The sequence below is a fragment of the Triticum urartu genome, chromosome 6A (genome assembly GCF_056163025.1).
Source record: "Triticum urartu cultivar PI428250 chromosome 6A, HENAU_Tu73, whole genome shotgun sequence".
NCBI lineage: Eukaryota > Viridiplantae > Streptophyta > Magnoliopsida > Poales > Poaceae > Triticum > Triticum urartu.
The window spans coordinates 607,067,996-607,084,327 of NC_141878.1; the positions used below are offsets into that span (position 1 = coordinate 607,067,996).

At 45.7% G+C, this 16,332-nt stretch overlaps 1 protein-coding gene and 1 pseudogene across 1 annotated transcript; both read right to left on the bottom strand.

The window, feature by feature from the left end:
• Positions 1 to 1,011: 1,011 nt before the first annotated feature.
• LOC147967250 (alpha-1,3-arabinosyltransferase XAT3-like) lies at positions 1,012 to 4,522 on the bottom strand. Its single transcript, XM_087529378.1, has 3 exons — positions 4,390 to 4,522; positions 4,225 to 4,290; positions 1,012 to 2,286 (listed from the first exon to the last, which is right to left on the bottom strand). Exons 2-3 carry the CDS (start codon positions 4,259 to 4,261, stop codon positions 1,097 to 1,099), a joined length of 1,227 nt encoding a protein of 408 aa, XP_087385504.1. The 5' UTR covers positions 4,262 to 4,290; positions 4,390 to 4,522; the 3' UTR covers positions 1,012 to 1,096.
• Positions 4,382 to 6,801, bottom strand: LOC125513168 (beta-1,2-xylosyltransferase XYXT1 pseudogene; annotated as a pseudogene).
• Positions 6,802 to 16,332: the final 9,531 nt, after the last annotated feature.

Genomic DNA, 16,332 nt, shown 5'->3' on the forward strand with positions numbered 1-16,332 from the left:
GGCACGGCCGTACCTCTCGGAAACAAAACAAAAAACATGTTTCCTTTTTTCCTTCTGTAAGAGGCACGGTTTTGTTTCCACAAGAGGCACGGTCCTGTCTCTCAAAACGAAAAAAACACTTTTTTTCCTTTCGTGAGAGGCACGATTTTGCTTTCGTGAGAGGCACAGCTGTGGCTCTCGAAAACGGAAAAACGCGTTTTTTCCTTCTGCGAGAGGCACGGATTTACTTCTCGTGGAGGCACAGATTTGCTTTTGCGAGAGGCACAGTCGTGTCTCTTTCGGAAAGGAAAAAAACTTGTTGCCGGTTTGGATTTTTCATAAAAAATGTTCGTCAAAACCTATCAACATGCGATCTAGATTAGAAGATCTCGACCCGAGGAATTCAATGGTGAAAACGGTTTGAAATTTGGACGCTCGATTTAAAAGATAAAACACTTTGAATAAACAGATCTAGAAAAAAGGACAAATTCCCATGTTGCAACAAATGGGGCACATGCAATGCGCCACTTGCCACAATTTGGGGAGGTGCAGGTGATCTTTGGAAGAATTACTTCTTAATTAGTGATTTTGGGTTTACGAGCCATAACTTTTTTTTGACTTTTTTATCTTGTGGACGGAGATGAGCTTTTCATGTGTGTATGGGCAGGCCCTGGTTTGTTTGTTTTATTCTATTTCAGGCTAGACTTGTTATTTCTTTTGTTTTTTCCTTGTTGTTAGCATAACCTTGGTCTCATTTTTGCTTTTATTATGCCTTTTTTCTTGGGTAATTGTTATTTTTTAGGGAGGTGCTTTCACATTGGTTGAATTTCGTAGTTTTTTTATTTCCTCAAAAAATATTTACTTTTCCGTTAAAACAACATCTCCTGACTTTTTATTTGCGTGTTTTAGGCGAGGTGTGCATTATTGAAACTGCACTGCCACAAGTAGACTCATGTTCGAAAATTTTGATTACAATTGATGACCGCGAAACTCCTGCGGGTATCAGCAACATAGTGGTGACATCGCTCGTCCTTGATCCCATCATTGACGGCTTTCATATAGATCGCATCGCTTGTCGGCAGCATTAGTTCTTTGCGTCAAGGGCACAACATGTCGTCTAGTTAAATGAAGGATTGGCCATTACACTATCATGGTAGATTTGCTGCAACACCCCTCTGTAGCGGTCGATGTCGAGGGTGATATTCTGGCCGTTGAGGAAGATCGCCCACGTCATACCATACCCCTGCCTGTGTATGGAGGCAATGTCGGTGAAGACGGCGTGGTCCCTCGGGTATATGTACTTGAGCGTCGTCTCATCGGCGGTCGGCTCGTACTGGACGTACCGGAGCCCCATGTCAGCCGACGGCGCACCAAAGGCAGCATTGGCCCCCCAACTCATGTCGCCCCACGGGACGACCTGCACCAACGTCGCGTTACGCGGGAGGAACACCAGGTTGGTGAGCCCTGCGCCATGCACGCCCACCATCACGTCGCACGAGTTCACGACCTCTGCGAACCGGGACATGTCGCTCATGGCCTCCGGGGCCCCCAACACCACCTCAAAACCGATATCTGTGGCAGCTGCGACGGCCTCCGCCTCATTCGCGAATGCCCTTGACTTGCGGCGCAACACCATGAGGAGACGAGGCCTGTCGCCGGAGGTCCGGTTTACGGGGGTCGCCCACTCACGCTTCAACGAGTAGACCGACCGGAGAAAGTTCCGGAAGTCCGTCATCGTGTAGCCCTTGCGGGAGAGAGCAGGGATGATCCCCATCTCCTTATGGCTCTCGGTGCCGACGTGCACCGACGGGAAGCAACGCACCTTGTCGTCGGTGTCAAAGTCGATGACCGGGTACATGGAGAGCGCGGCGAGGATGTCTTGGAACTTGTCAACCCACTTGTGGTTGTAGTCGGTGACCACAAGCTGGACGCGGCCATCGTACTCCCGCACAGTGTTGAAGAGAGGGATGAGACCATCGGTCATGGCGTGAAAAAAGTTGTTAAGGAAGCCGCCGGTGGAGAAGACCACCGCGGGGACGTCGTGTGTCACCGTGCACCGTGGCGCATCCAGCCCGCTCCAGCGGATGGTCACCTCCCGGATAGCGTGCATCGTTCCTTCCTCCGACTTGCGCGGGTACGGGTGGATCTTCACTGTTCCATTCTCTGGCCGGTAACTGTCATCAGATGCTGAGACCACGTAGACGGTGGCGGATTTGCCATGCATACGGACGTCGCCTTGCATGGCACATATGTCCATGCGTTCACTGCTGAAGTCGCAGATTGACTTGCTTCTTGGTGCTGCCACATCTGTATCATGCACAAAAGAGTTACTCCCTTTGTTCATAAAAGTAAGATGTTTTGCATATTTCTCTATGGACTACTTATGTACTGAAATGAGTCAACAACAATTAAAATACCACTATATACATCTGAATCAGAAAAAGAGGCAGAACATCTTATATTTGTGAGTCCAGGGAGTATTTATTAGTACTTGTTAGAAACTTCTCTTAGGTTTTCTTTTTTCACTCTTATGAAACTTTAAAATTTCGTTGAATTATTCCATCATGGGTAGCCCTTTATTATATACTCTATTACTCATCAATCCGTGCATGGGTTCATACATGTATTGTGACAAATATATGTGGTTACTATTAGAGGTAGTGTTTTGGAGGTGAATAGTAAAAACAATTAATATTTAGAAAATTTAATTAGAATTTTTGTAACGAACATGTTCAGGCCTTTTACATGTTTGATACTTTTCATGAACAAAAGAAAGATGTTGTGGTCTGGGCAAAACAGAAGGCTCTAAACAGAGGCTACTTTTTAATGTGAACTATGTTCACCTACATCACAACATATGATTTTTCTTGGTAAAAAAATCACTACGTTGTTAAAATAGACAGTCATGTTTGTTAAAAAAAATCAAATTTCTTTCACCATTTCTGCACCTTTCTTATTTACTGTTAGCCTGGGATCTTGTAGTGTGTCCTCCGAAAAAAATCTGAAATTATTATCATGCTAATTTCATATGGAAACTCAATATACGGTGGATAAGTCCCCATCTTCATACCTCTGAGGTTTTTGTATTACACATTGGGTATTTTTGTTTGCATTGTCATATTATTATATTTATTTCCGCACAACAAAATTTTATTGTAAACCAACCTGTAGTTGGATGGATAGGAGGATAATGGTATCCCAAGCCCACCAGGGTTCAATTCCTGGTGCTTGCATATTCCCGGATTTATTTCAGGATTTCTGGAGATGCGCGTTCAGTGGGAGGAGGCATTCCCGTCGACTACGAGGTACCATAGAGGTAGGGTGTGTGTGCGCGCGCGTTCATACGGATGAATATATGTGCGTATATATAAGCGCTTGCGTTTGTAGTGATGGTAGTGATGCCACTTCATATATATGTTTCTACGCTAGTTCATAAAAAATAGTATATACCAGAATCTTGTGTCACTATTTCCCATTTATTTATTTGCAAATGCCTTTTTTTTAAGATCTACAGACCGACATGGTCTACAAATCGACCTGGCTGAAACATTACATACTTGCGTGGGTTCTATTAACCTCAGTTTTTTTTGGACTATTGACCATGCATGAAGCATGTGCCATCTACGTGTCCACATGTGAGCACTTTTTTCTTAATTATTACTGTTTGGCCGATTTCTTTTAACTATATGTGCTTCGAAATATATGAAATCTAAAGCTCGGGCTAATGGAATCTATGGTTTATGGTCGTCGGTGAAAGAGAGGAATAAGGTACACATTATGCTTGCGTAGTAGATGCATTAGTCTATTATAGGATTCTACTCTGCGAGGTACATACACATACATCCGGACTACCGAAGGGCTAATCGGCTACAAACTGGCAACGTGCAAGTGAATGCTTGCATATGTTAATACAAAAATGTAAAGACGTGGCACACAAATATACTCTATCTCACATCTAGTCTTAGTCGTCGAATTCAAATTGTTTGGTTATTTATGGTATATTTTCTAGGATTAACATGGTGGCTCCAAAGATGCCTCTAATTAGTAACTAGGAGTAATTTCTATGATATGTTGGTACTGTACCACTAACGAAAAATTTGTTAGTTGTATTAGTTTGTTTGCTACCAAATTCTAGTATCGCCAACAATTACATGTTTTCTCGTTGCCACCAAAGCGCCACAACCAAATTATGAAGAGATGCAAAAACCCAGTGCTTGGATATGCAGTATAAAACTTGGTACGTACCTGATTTTATCGAAGAACCATCTAATCCCGTGTTCATGGCTAGGAGCCCCTTTTCGTTTTGGAGATCTGCAACAGATTACAATATATTCAATTTATTCAGACTTGACTTTCGAACAAACTGACTGAAACGACTGTGTGTTCTGAGGAGAACAAGTAATTAATTACCTCTGTTGGCATCAAGGACGTTGCCGGGTGTCTCGCCGGTTGATGCCGGAGAAGGCGGTGCTTCGACAGCGGCAACAGAATTGAATGAAGGATTGACCGTTACACTATCATGGTAGATTTGCTGCAACACCCCTCTGTAGCGGTCGATGTCGAGGGTGATATTCTGGCCATTGAGGAAGATCGCCCACGTCATACCATACCCCTGCCTGTGTATGGAGGCAATGTCGGTGAAGACGGCGTGGTCCCTCGGGTATATGTACTTGAGCGTCGTCTCATCGGCGGTCGGCTCGTACTGGACGTACCGGAGCCCCATGTCAGCCGACGGCGCACCAAAGGCAGCATTGGCCCCCCAACTCATGTCGCCCCACGGGACGACCTGCACCAACGTCGCGTTACGCGGGAGGAACACCAGGTTGGTGAGCCCTGCGCCATGCACGCCCACCATCACGTCGCACGAGTTCACGACCTCTGCGAACCGGGACATGTCGCTCATGGCCTCCGGGGCCCCCAACACCACCTCAAAACCGATATCTGTGGCAGCTGCGACGGCCTCCGCCTCATTCGCGAATGCCCTTGACTTGCGGCGCAACACCATGAGGAGACGAGGCCTGTCGCCGGAGGTCCGGTTTACGGGGGTCGCCCACTCACGCTTCAACGAGTAGACCGACCGGAGAAAGTTCCGGAAGTCCGTCATCGTGTAGCCCTTGCGGGAGAGAGCAGGGATGATCCCCATCTCCTTATGGCTCTTGGTGCCGACGTGCACCGACGGGAAGCAACGCACCTTGTCGTCGGCGTCAAAGTCGATGACCGGGTACATGGAGAGTGCGGCGAGGATGTCTTGGAACTTGTCAACCCACTTGTGGTTGTAGTCGGTGACCACAAGCTGGACGCGGCCATCGTACTCCCGCACAGTGTTGAAGAGAGGGATGAGACCATCGGTCATGGCGTGAAAAAAGTTGTTGAGGAAGCCGCCGGTGGAGAAGACCACCGCGGGGACGTCATGTGTCACCGTGCACCGTGGCGCATCCAGCCTGCTCCAGCGGATGGTCACCTCCCGGATAGCGTGCATCGTTCCTTCCTCCGACTTGCGCGGGTACGGGTGGATCTTCACTGTTCCATTCTCTGGCCGGTAACTGTCATCAGATGCTGAGACCACGTAGACGGTGGCGGATTTGCCATGCATACGGACATCGCCTTGCATGGCACATATGTCCATGCGTTCACTGCTGAAGTCGCAGATTGACTTGCTTCTTGGTGCTGCCACATATATATCTGTAAGATGCACAAAAGAGTTATTAATTACGAGTAGTAGAAAGAAACTTCTTTTTAGTTTTTATCTTGCCACTCTTAGAGAGATCTCAATTGCCGTTGGATTATTCCATTGGTAGTGTAAAACTAACACAATGTCTGTTAGCATTAGTTTGGTTAGGCAGATTTAACAACCGTCCTGCCGAGAAAAGGTAACTAATTACCTTGGCTTTTGTTCGCACTGACGATGTTGCCGGGCGTCTCGTCGCGTGATGCCGGAGAAGGTGGTGTATCAACGGCCGCGCCGGGCGTCTGGTCGCTTGTTGCGGGAGAAGGTGGTGCATCGACGGCCTCGCCGGGCGTCTGCTGGCTTGATGCGGGAGAAGGTGGCGGTGCATGGCCGACCAAATCTGAATTAAATGAATGATCTGCCACATGGTCATATACTTATTGTTAGCGCCAAATCGATGAATTAATCAGAGAACGATCAAGCTCATGGGCAGTATACATACTCGTGCTCCCCTACACCCTTCATGAACAGTAAATTCAAAACAAAATACAAAAACCCAAAACTTTTGAACATCAAACATGATCAAGTATTTCATGTTCTTGCAAAGTTTCGGCCACAAATAACATCTGAGGAGCCCTAAAAAAATCGCTGCTCAAAAGTGCACGTGTAGTTTGAACAATGAATTTTTTGGTGTCGAACCCTCGAATGTTATTTGTGCAGTGGCTGAAACCTTGCAAGAATATCAAAGGTTTGATCATGTTTGATGTCCTAAAGTTTTGGAAGTTTTTGATTTTTATATCAAATTTTTTTCGAATTTACTGTTCATGACGGTGTATGGGCACCCAAGAGGTATCACACCTTTCTCTTCATGCTATGGGCAAAGAGTCTGAGTAATGAGTTTTTCAGACGATGGATCGAAGATGATGGTGCACTCGTATAGATCGGATGAACACTCGAAACCTAAACGTGTGTAAAGAGCTGTTGCTTGAAAGGTGTAATTGAGGGGACTTACAAAGAGTTGTTGCATGTAATTGAGGAACCCGCGGCATGTGATCGGAGTTGAGCACGACGAAGACAAGGACAGGAAGCAGAAGCCACACGAGAGCCCTTGCTGCTGCCCTGCCCACAAGCTTCTTACCACTCTCCTTCCTCATGGCCTTGTTCATCTTGTACACTGGCTTGTTCACTTACCTCGAGTGAACAATGGTGGACACTGATCCTCTCAGACTTGGGAGCTAGCTAGCTAGTCGTATATGTATGCATGGGATTTAGTACTCTACTAGTAGTACAAGTGAAGCGTGGTGACGCGATCTCCTTCCTCAGCGGGCTTCTCATACTTATCCAGACTGGGTCTCTAGTCTTTTAGTTGACTTCGACGTCTGAGTGTCATAATGGCACAGCTGCGCTAATCGAGCATACTATACTGCCATTAGCATATATGTCTAGTATACGCTACTCCTATACTCTCTCTCTCTCTCTCTCTACATCGATTTGTACAAAGATCTATACTCTAGAGTGGCTCTTAAGTAGTTGACCTCAACCTCGATCGAGTGTCATAATGGCACCACTGCGCTAATCGAGCATACTCAGATTGGCATATACTCCCTCTTTGCCATTTCCCCAAGGAGAGGACAAGAACGTGCAATCTTTCCTATATTGACCATGAAAATCGGATCTCCCGTTACACATTAATCTCTCGTGTCCTCGGCTTCCTTCTCGGTTCTCTGGTCAGTACTACCTCTGTGTGTCTATATTAGTCGCCATCGTAGTTGACTAGCAAAATGTTAGTGCATGTCATCGTAATTTATGTTGTTGGATTCAGATTTGAATGTTGTTTTCAATGATATTGTTTTTGCTAAGTACAAGCTAGTATATCTTATTAGTTAAAATCATTGTCAAAATATGGCCCAAATTACCAAAGTTTCATAATGTAGTTTTTTCTGTAAATTTGGTCAAATTGCTGAAGCGCCCTTGTAAACTGTGACAGAGGAGTAGTGTGAACCATACAATAAAAGATTGGAAAGTTAAAGTTGAGTGCTCATTGTCTCGGGATAGATGCATTGGGCCTATTGCATGTCAGATGATTGTCAGGCCATATGTGATTTAGTAGTAACTTTCTTCCCGGCATTAATGATATGCCACTGTAGGTCAGACTGTATGAGACCATTTTATCCGGTTGTGCCGCTGTGTGCATGTGAGTGACCTTGTGAAGCACAAAAGACAAAGAGGAAGTCTTATCTCCTTTCTCATACCCAGCTCATCGTATTTGTCAACCAAAATAATTTCTGACTATTTATACTATTGTTCTTGCAATCACACATAAATGAGAAATACTTGTCAATAAAAAAGTGACTACCAACGACCGTCGGCGAGCAAGCTCACACAACGCCATGCCCATGGTCATCACGCCGATCTGCCAGACAAAGAGGTGACGTCTTCGCCAAGGACCACCACGCCCGCCATGAACTACGGTCACATCCTAGACCGAGCCCCACCTCACCTACCCGGAGCACAACTCCGACCCGCCTTGAGCCCAGAACTAGCCCGCCCAAGCACGAACCCTAGATCTTCGCCATCCCCCTCATGCGTGTGGCCGGGACCACCGGCACCCGCCCAGCCCCGTTCCCCGTCGCCTTGGATCCAGAAGAAAGGAGATGGCCACTACAGCCTGCTGGACCCCGACCGCTCTCTGATTCCAGAGCATGACAAAATGATGGTTAATCTCCCTGACTCTCGAGCATGACAAAATGGTGGTTAATTCACTGCCCATCGTACAAAAAGTTTCAAGTAAAATACGCAAAATCATGTTACCGGTAGAGGACTTAGCATAATGTTATACTTGAGCAGGCAAAACTATGAACCACACATAGCTTCATATAATTCTTATAAATGTGACAGTTTTGCAATCTTTTAATTTACATGTCTTAGGTTGTCCCACTCAAGTGACTTGTATACATCTTACATGATTAATACTTCCTCCGTTCCTAAATACTTGTCTTTCTAAGCATTTTAACAAGTGACTACATACGGAGCAAAATAAGTGAATCTACACTCTAAAATATGTCTACATACATCCGTATGTAGTAGTCATTTGAAATGTCTAGAAAGACAAATATTTAGGAACGGAGGGAGTAGATTGCATCTCCCTCCTTCTTCCCATAGATTAGCTATGTCTTGATTTCCTTCCTCCTCGGTTAAACTTTTACATGTAACAAGAACTTCAAGGCAAAAGTACATTTTGGAAAGTAACTTAATGACAAATAAAAAAATAGATACGAAAATAGGACAAGGGAAACAAAGATCAACCTCCATATTGAAAAACCCTTTTCTGGATTAAGGACAAATGCAATCTTGCCAATATCTCTTAAGAAAATTCTCTGAACAAACTCCTATGGGTTCTACCAGTTTTGATTTTTGGTAATATACATGTAACCTGATAAATAACATGGAATTCCACAGAACTAAAAACACTGATGAATGGACTATCAATTTTTAGTTGATGCAAGGTCCAGAAAGGAGTTACCAATAATTACATGAAAATATTTCAAGGCTATTGTCTGGGCATAGTTTGGAACATGTGATGTCAATTTAAGTATGTCATTAAACCCACATATGGAATCTAGTACTGTCTCCTTCACAATTCTGAAGTCATGAGCCAACTTGTTCTTGCAATTAGAGCAGAAATACTAGTTTGCTTACGAATGCATTTCACTCAAGCGCTCTTACTTAGGTGATAGCAAACTGTAGAAATATACCTTATCCTCAGCTAACCTCGTGCTGGATTTGCTCGTTTTAACTTCTCTTTGTTTAGAGCCTAAAATTTTGCCGTTTCAACATATGGTTGAGGCTTTCCAACTAATTAATTGTCACAATGGCACGGCTGTGCTAATCAAGCATACTGGCATTAGCATATACTCCCTTCGTCTGCGAATAAGTGTTCTTCTAGCTTTTGTCCTAAGTCAAAGTTTTAAAATTTGGACCAACTTTATAGAGAAAAGTAGCAACATTTATGGCACTAAATTCGTATCACTAGATCTGCTTTGAAATGTACTTTCATAATATACCAATTTGATGTCATATATGTTACAACTCTTTTCTATAAAGTTGATCAAAAATTTAAAAACTTTGACTTTGGACAAAAGGTTGAAGTATACTTATTCACGGACTGAGGGAGTACTCCCTCGGTTCCTTTGAACAAGGCGTAAATTCTTTATCACTGCCCCCAAGGAGAGGCCAGGAACGTGAAATATTTCCTACATTGCCACTGAAAATTGGATGTCCCGTCACGCAATAATCTCTAATGTCCTCGGCAACCTCCTCGGTTCTTGCCAGTACTTCATAACCCACAAGTATAGGGGATCGCAACAATTTTCGAGGGTAAAGTATTCAACCCAAATTTATCGATTCAACACAAGGGGAGCCAAAGAATACTCTCAAGTATTAGCAGCTGAGTTGTCAATTCAACCACACCTGGAAACTTAATATCTGCAACAAAGTGTTTAGTAGCAAAGTAATATGATAGTAGTTGTAACGATAGCAAAAGGTAACAGTAGTAAAAGAAATGTTTTTAGTTTTTTGTAGTGATGAGAGCAATAGCAATGGAAAAGTAAATAAGCGAAGAACAATATATGGAAAGCTCGTAGGCAATGGATCGGTGATAGAAAATTATGCCGGATGCGGTTCATCATGTAACAATCATAACCTAGAGTGACACAGAACTAGCTCCAGTTCATTGATATAATGTAGGCATGTATTCCAAACATAGTCATACGTGCTTATGGAAAAAAGAACTTGCATGACATCTTTTGTCCTACCCTCCTATGGCAGCGGGGTCCTTACGGAAACTAAGAGATATTAAGGCCTCCTTTTAATAGAGAATCGGAACAAAGCATTAACATATAGTGAATACATGAACTCCTCAAACTACGGTCATCACCGGTAAGTATCCCGATTATTGTCACTTCGGGGTTAACGGATCATAACACATAATAGGTGATTATAGAGTTGCAAGATAGGATCAAGAACACTCATATATTGATGAAAACATAATAGGTTCAGATCTGAAATCATGGCACTCGGGCCCTAGTGACAAGCATTAAGCATAGCAAAGTCATAGCAACATCAATCTCAGAACATAGTGGATACTAGGGATCAAACCCTAACAAAACTAACTCGATTACATGATAGATCCCATCCAACCCATCACCGTCCAGCAAGCCTACGATGGAATTACTCACACACGGCGGTGAGCATCATGAAATTGGTGATGGAGGATGCTTGATGATGACGATGGCGACGGATTCCCCTCTCCGGAGCCCCGAACGGACTCCAGATCAACCCTCCCGAGAGGTTTTAGGGCTTGGCGGCGGCTCCGTATCGTAAAACGTGATGATTTCTTCTCTCTGATTTTTTTCTCCCCGAAACTCAATATATGGAGTTGGAGTCAGAGACGCAACAGGGGGCCCACGAGGTAGGGAGGCGCGCCCCCCACCCTCGTGGCAAGGTGGTGGGCCCTCTGGTCTTCATCTTTTGCAGGTATTACTCTTATTTTCTGAAAAGTGTCTCCGTGAAGTTTCAGGTCATTCCGAGAACGTTTGCTCCTGCACATAAATAACACCATGGTAATTCTGCTGGAAACAGCGTCAGTCCGGGTTAGTTCCATTCAAATCATGCAAGTTAGAGTCCAAAACAAGGGCAAAAGTGTTTGGAAAAGTAGATACGATGGAGACGTACCAACTCTCCCAAGCTTAAACATTTGCTTGTCCTCAAGCAATTCAGTTGACAAACTGAAAGTGATAAAGAAAAACTTTTACAAACTCTGTTTGCTCTTGTTGTTGTAAATATATAAAGCCAGCATTCAAGTTTTCAGCAAAGATTATAACTAACCACATTCACAATAACGCATAGGTCTTAAGTTTACTCATATCAATAGCATAATCAAGTAGCGAGCCATAATAATAAATCTCGGATGACAACACTTTCTCAAAACAATCATAATATGATATAACAAGATGGTACCTCGCTAGCCCTTTCTGAGACCGCAAAACATAAATGTGAGCACCTTTAAAGACCAAGGACTGACTAGACATTGTAATTCGTAAAAGAGATCCAGTCAAGTGATACTCAATGTAAACTAACAGTAATGAATGCAAATGACAGTGGTGCTCTCCAACTAGTGCTTTTTAATAAGAGGGTGATGACTCAGCATAAAAGTAAATAGATAGGCCCTTCGCAGAGGGAAGCAGGGATTTGTAGAGGTGCCAGAGCTCGGTTTTGAAACAGAGGTGAATAATATTTTGAGCGGTATACTTTCATTGTCAACATAACAACCAAGAGATGGCGATATCTTCCATGCTACACACATTATAGGCGGTTCCCAAATAGAATGGTAAAGTTTATACTCCCTTCCACCAACAAGCATCAATCCATGGCTTGCTCGAAACAACGAGTGCCTCCAACTAACAAGAGTCCCGGGGGGTTTTGTTGGCAATTATTTTGATTTAGTTTGCATAAAGCATGGGACTGGGCATCCCGGTGACCAGCCATTTATCTCGTGAGTGAGGAGCGGAGTCCACTCCTCTTGAGAATAACCCGCCTAACATGGAAGATACAGACAGCCCTAGTTGATACATGAGCTATTCGAGCATACAAAACATGATATTTATTTGAAGGTTTAGAGTTTGGCACATACAAATTACTTGGAACGGCATGTAGATACTGTATATAGGTAGGTATAGTGGACTCATATGGAATAACTTTGGGGTTTAAGGGATTGGATGCACAAGCAGTATTCCCGCTTAGTAAAAGTGAAGGCTAGCAAAAGACTGGGAAGCCACCAGCTAGAGAGCGACAACAGTCATGAACATGCATTAAAATTAATCAACACCGAAGGCAAGCATGAGTAGGATATAATCCACCATGAACATAAATATCGTGAAGGCTATGTTGATTTTGTTTCAACTACATGCGTGAACATGTGCCAAGTCAAGTCAATTAAATCATTCAGAGGAGGATACCACCCTATGATACCACATCATAACTATCTCAATAGCATGTTGGCACGCAAGGTAAACCATTATAACTCATAGTTGATCAAGCATGACATAAGAAACTATGATCTTTGGTTGTCATTGCAAACATGTTTATTCATAATAGGCTGAATCAGGTACGATGAACTAATCATATTTACAAAAACAAAAGAGGTCGTGTTCATACCAGCTTTTCTCTTCTCAGCCAGTCCATCATATATCATCATAATTGCCTTTCACTTGCACGACTGAATAGTGTGAATAATAATAATAGTGCACGTGCATTGGACTAAGCTGGAATCTGCAAGCATTCGATAAAAAGGAGAAGACAAGGCAATATGGGCTCTTTTGTCAGATAAACAATAATGCATATAAGAGCCACTTCAACAATTTAACCATGGTCTTCTCCTATCGACCCCCAAAGAAAAGAAAAAGAAATAAAACTATTTACACGGGAAAGCTCCCAACAAGCAAAAGAAGAACATGAAATCTTTTTGGGTTTCCTTTTTAATTACTACTACAAGCATGGAAATTAAACTGATTAAAAGCTACAACTATTTTTTTTAGTTTTTTTTAAGGTTTATTAAACACACAAGAAGAAAGCATAAAAAAGGAAATTAAACTAGCATGGATGATATAATGAAAAAGTATGAGTGATGAAGCTATGTACCTAGGGTAGGGGCACGGACCTGTCCAAAGAGCCCTACCCAAGGACATCCCTAGAAGAAGTCACCTTTCAATCGACTTGAAGGTATCCCACTCGACGGGTTCAAGACACTCGACCAAGAAGCTATCACTCGACCATGAAGCCAACCACTCGACTGCCAGGAGACCTAAAGTCACTCCGCAGGCAAACGGTCGGCTATTAAGTAGTCTTTATGGTCATTATAGCACTTTATTAGGGGCGTTACCAGTAACGCCCAACCTTAAATGTACCTTAAACCCTGCATCACTGAGGGCAGGAGAGGGCCGGCGAACTCTATATAAGCCACCCCCTCCTCAGTATGAAGGGTTCGCACCCCTGTTATTCATACACACATAATCCAATCGACCGCCTCTGGGCACCGAGACGTAGGGCTGTTACTTCCTCCGAGAAGGGCCTGAACTCGTAATCCTCGTGTGTTTACAACTTCCCAATAGCTGAGATCTAGCCTCTCCATACACACCCCCCTACATCACTATCAGAGTTAGAACCACGACAGTTGGCGCCCACCGTGGGGCCGGAATCTTAGCGCCTGATTGGAGAAGTTGCGATTTTTCCGATCCCTTTGATCATGGTTTCGTGCGGAGTTTTGGTGGAGGGCCGCGAGATCCGCCTCGGCGCGCTCACGTTCATCGCCGACGACTCCGCCTGGCTTCAGGAGGCACCACTTGACATCGACGCGCTCCCCGTCCACGGTGCGACGCATTTCCGCGCATGCGTTCGTGGCATCCTCCTGCGGCAGCCGTCGACCCAGTATCGGTCGGCCCCCCGTATCGTCTCCCCGCTCTGTCTCCCACCGGCGCAAGCGCTCCGGTCGGTCGGGACTTCAGAGGTGGGTGAGGCATGCTGTGGCTCGCCAGTCGGCCGCCCCACAAGTCGCGGCAATCGAGCACGACGAATCCCTCTGCGACCTGTTCGACCTGTCGACTGGCTCCGCGGAGACCGCATCCGAGTGCGACAGCAGTGACCCAGCGACTGAGGTTCTGGCGGTCGATGGAACGCACAGTCCTCCCGGTTTCCCTCGCGCTGATGGAGGCGCGGGTGGGGCGACCCGTCGCATCCCCACGATGAGTATCTCCCCGAACCTCTCACGTCATTACAGCGAGAGGAGCTTCGCCGCCGGAACATGGACGCACTCCACACTCCTATCGTCGGAGAGACCCTCGAGGCCCGGGCCTTGGAGGACGCGCGCTTGGCTAACTTGGCCGAGCGCACTCGACTGGAGAATCTCCAGCGAGCACTCGACGAGCAAGCGCGTCAGTGGGCTCCCGAGTCTAGTCGACGTTAGCTCTTCCCGCCGACGCAGGTATACCGAACCCCAGTTCAGAATTTGGCCGCCGCGGCCCGTATAGCAGAATCGATTCAGCCCTCCCAGTCGGAGGCTAGCAGGGGCTTGCTGCAGATCAGAGCGTTGCTTCGGGCGGCGGGAAACCAGAATTCCGCTGTTTCTCAGTCGCGGAATAGGATCCACAGTCGATCCGTTGCAACAGATACAGTCCAGTCAGCTCACAGCCCGAGATCGCCCCCGAGGCGTGAGGGACGTGGTGACCGGCATGATCAGTACAGAAGGAATGAGCAGTATGATCACCGATCCGATCGTGATGATCGACGTCGAGTGCCAACCCCTCCCCCGAGGAGTGGGTCATATGCGCCTCGACATCGAGATGACAGGCGCCCTCATAGTGTTGGGTAGAGGATTCCAGTCGACCCCAGGGACCCAGGCTTTGACACGAGATCTATCCTCGTTCAAGGTTTGGTTGACAGGAACAGAGCTCATCGGGAAGGCCACGACAGAGATGCGCCTGCCAGCAGCAGAGTACGTGTTTCGGGGCCAGAGTGTTTTAGTCGAGCCATCAGGGCCGCAGTGATTCCTCCCAACTTTCGGTTGGCGACTGGAGTCAGCAAGTTCACCGGCGAGTCTAAGCCTGACACTTGGCTCGAAGACTACCGAGTGGCTGTCCAGATTGGTGGCGGCAATGATGAGGTGGCTATGAAGCATTTGCCTCTCCTGTTAGAGGGCTCGGCCAGAGCGTGGCTGAATCAGTTAGCACCCAGCAGCATCTACACTTGGGAGGATCTCTCTCGAGTGTTTGTCACGACCTTTGAAGGAACATGCAAGCGACCAGCAGGCCTTACAGAATTGCGGTCTTGCGTGCAGAAACCGAGTGAAACTCTGAGGGATTACATCCAGAGGTGGATCACTTTGCATCACACAGTTGAGAACGCACCGGATCACCAAGCAGTTTGTGCCTTTAAAGAAGGCGTCAAGAACAGAGAGTTGAACCTGAAGTTCGGTCGGACCAGAGAAATGTCCCTGAATCGGATGATGGAAATTGCCACCAAATACGCTAACGGAGAAGATGAAGATCGACTCCGGAGTGGCAAGCAAAAAGCAGTTGCCCAGGAAACCGGAGGCAATTCCAGTCGAAAACAGAAGCGGAAGGCCGATCCAGCCGCCCTTGGGGAGGCCCTGGCCGTAACCCAGGGAAATTTCAAGGGAAAACCCAAAGGCCCCTAGAAGCCCAAGAAAGTCAAGGATCAAGATGGAAATGATGTTTTGGATCTGCCATGTCACATCCACACCAAGAAAGATGAAGAGGGTAACCTTATTTACCCAAACATACCACTCGACAGTGCCGGCTCCTGATCCAGCAGTTTCAGGGCAAGCAGTCCAAAGACAAGGAAAAAGTGCCAGACAGAGTTGAGGACAAAGAAGATAGTGACGATGGATACCCCCAAATCAATTCCACCCTGATGATTTTTGCTGATGTCGAAAGCAAAAGTCGACTGAAAGTCATTAACCGTGAGGTGAATATGGTTGCTCCGGCAACACCCAGTTATCTGAAGTGGTCTCAGACTGCCATCACATTCGACCAGTCTGATCACCCTACACACATTGCCACCCCTGGGAGGCAACCTTTGGTGGTCGACCCAGTTGTCGAAGGCACTCAACT

Coding starts and splice junctions, on each gene's coding strand:
- LOC147967250 (XM_087529378.1), bottom strand. CDS start 4,261: ATGAACACGGGATTAGATGGTTCTTCGATAAAATCAG. Junction 2,287..4,224: donor TGGTTCTTCGATAAAATCAG/GTACGTACCAAG, acceptor TGCATGATACAG/ATGTGGCAGCACCAAGAAGC.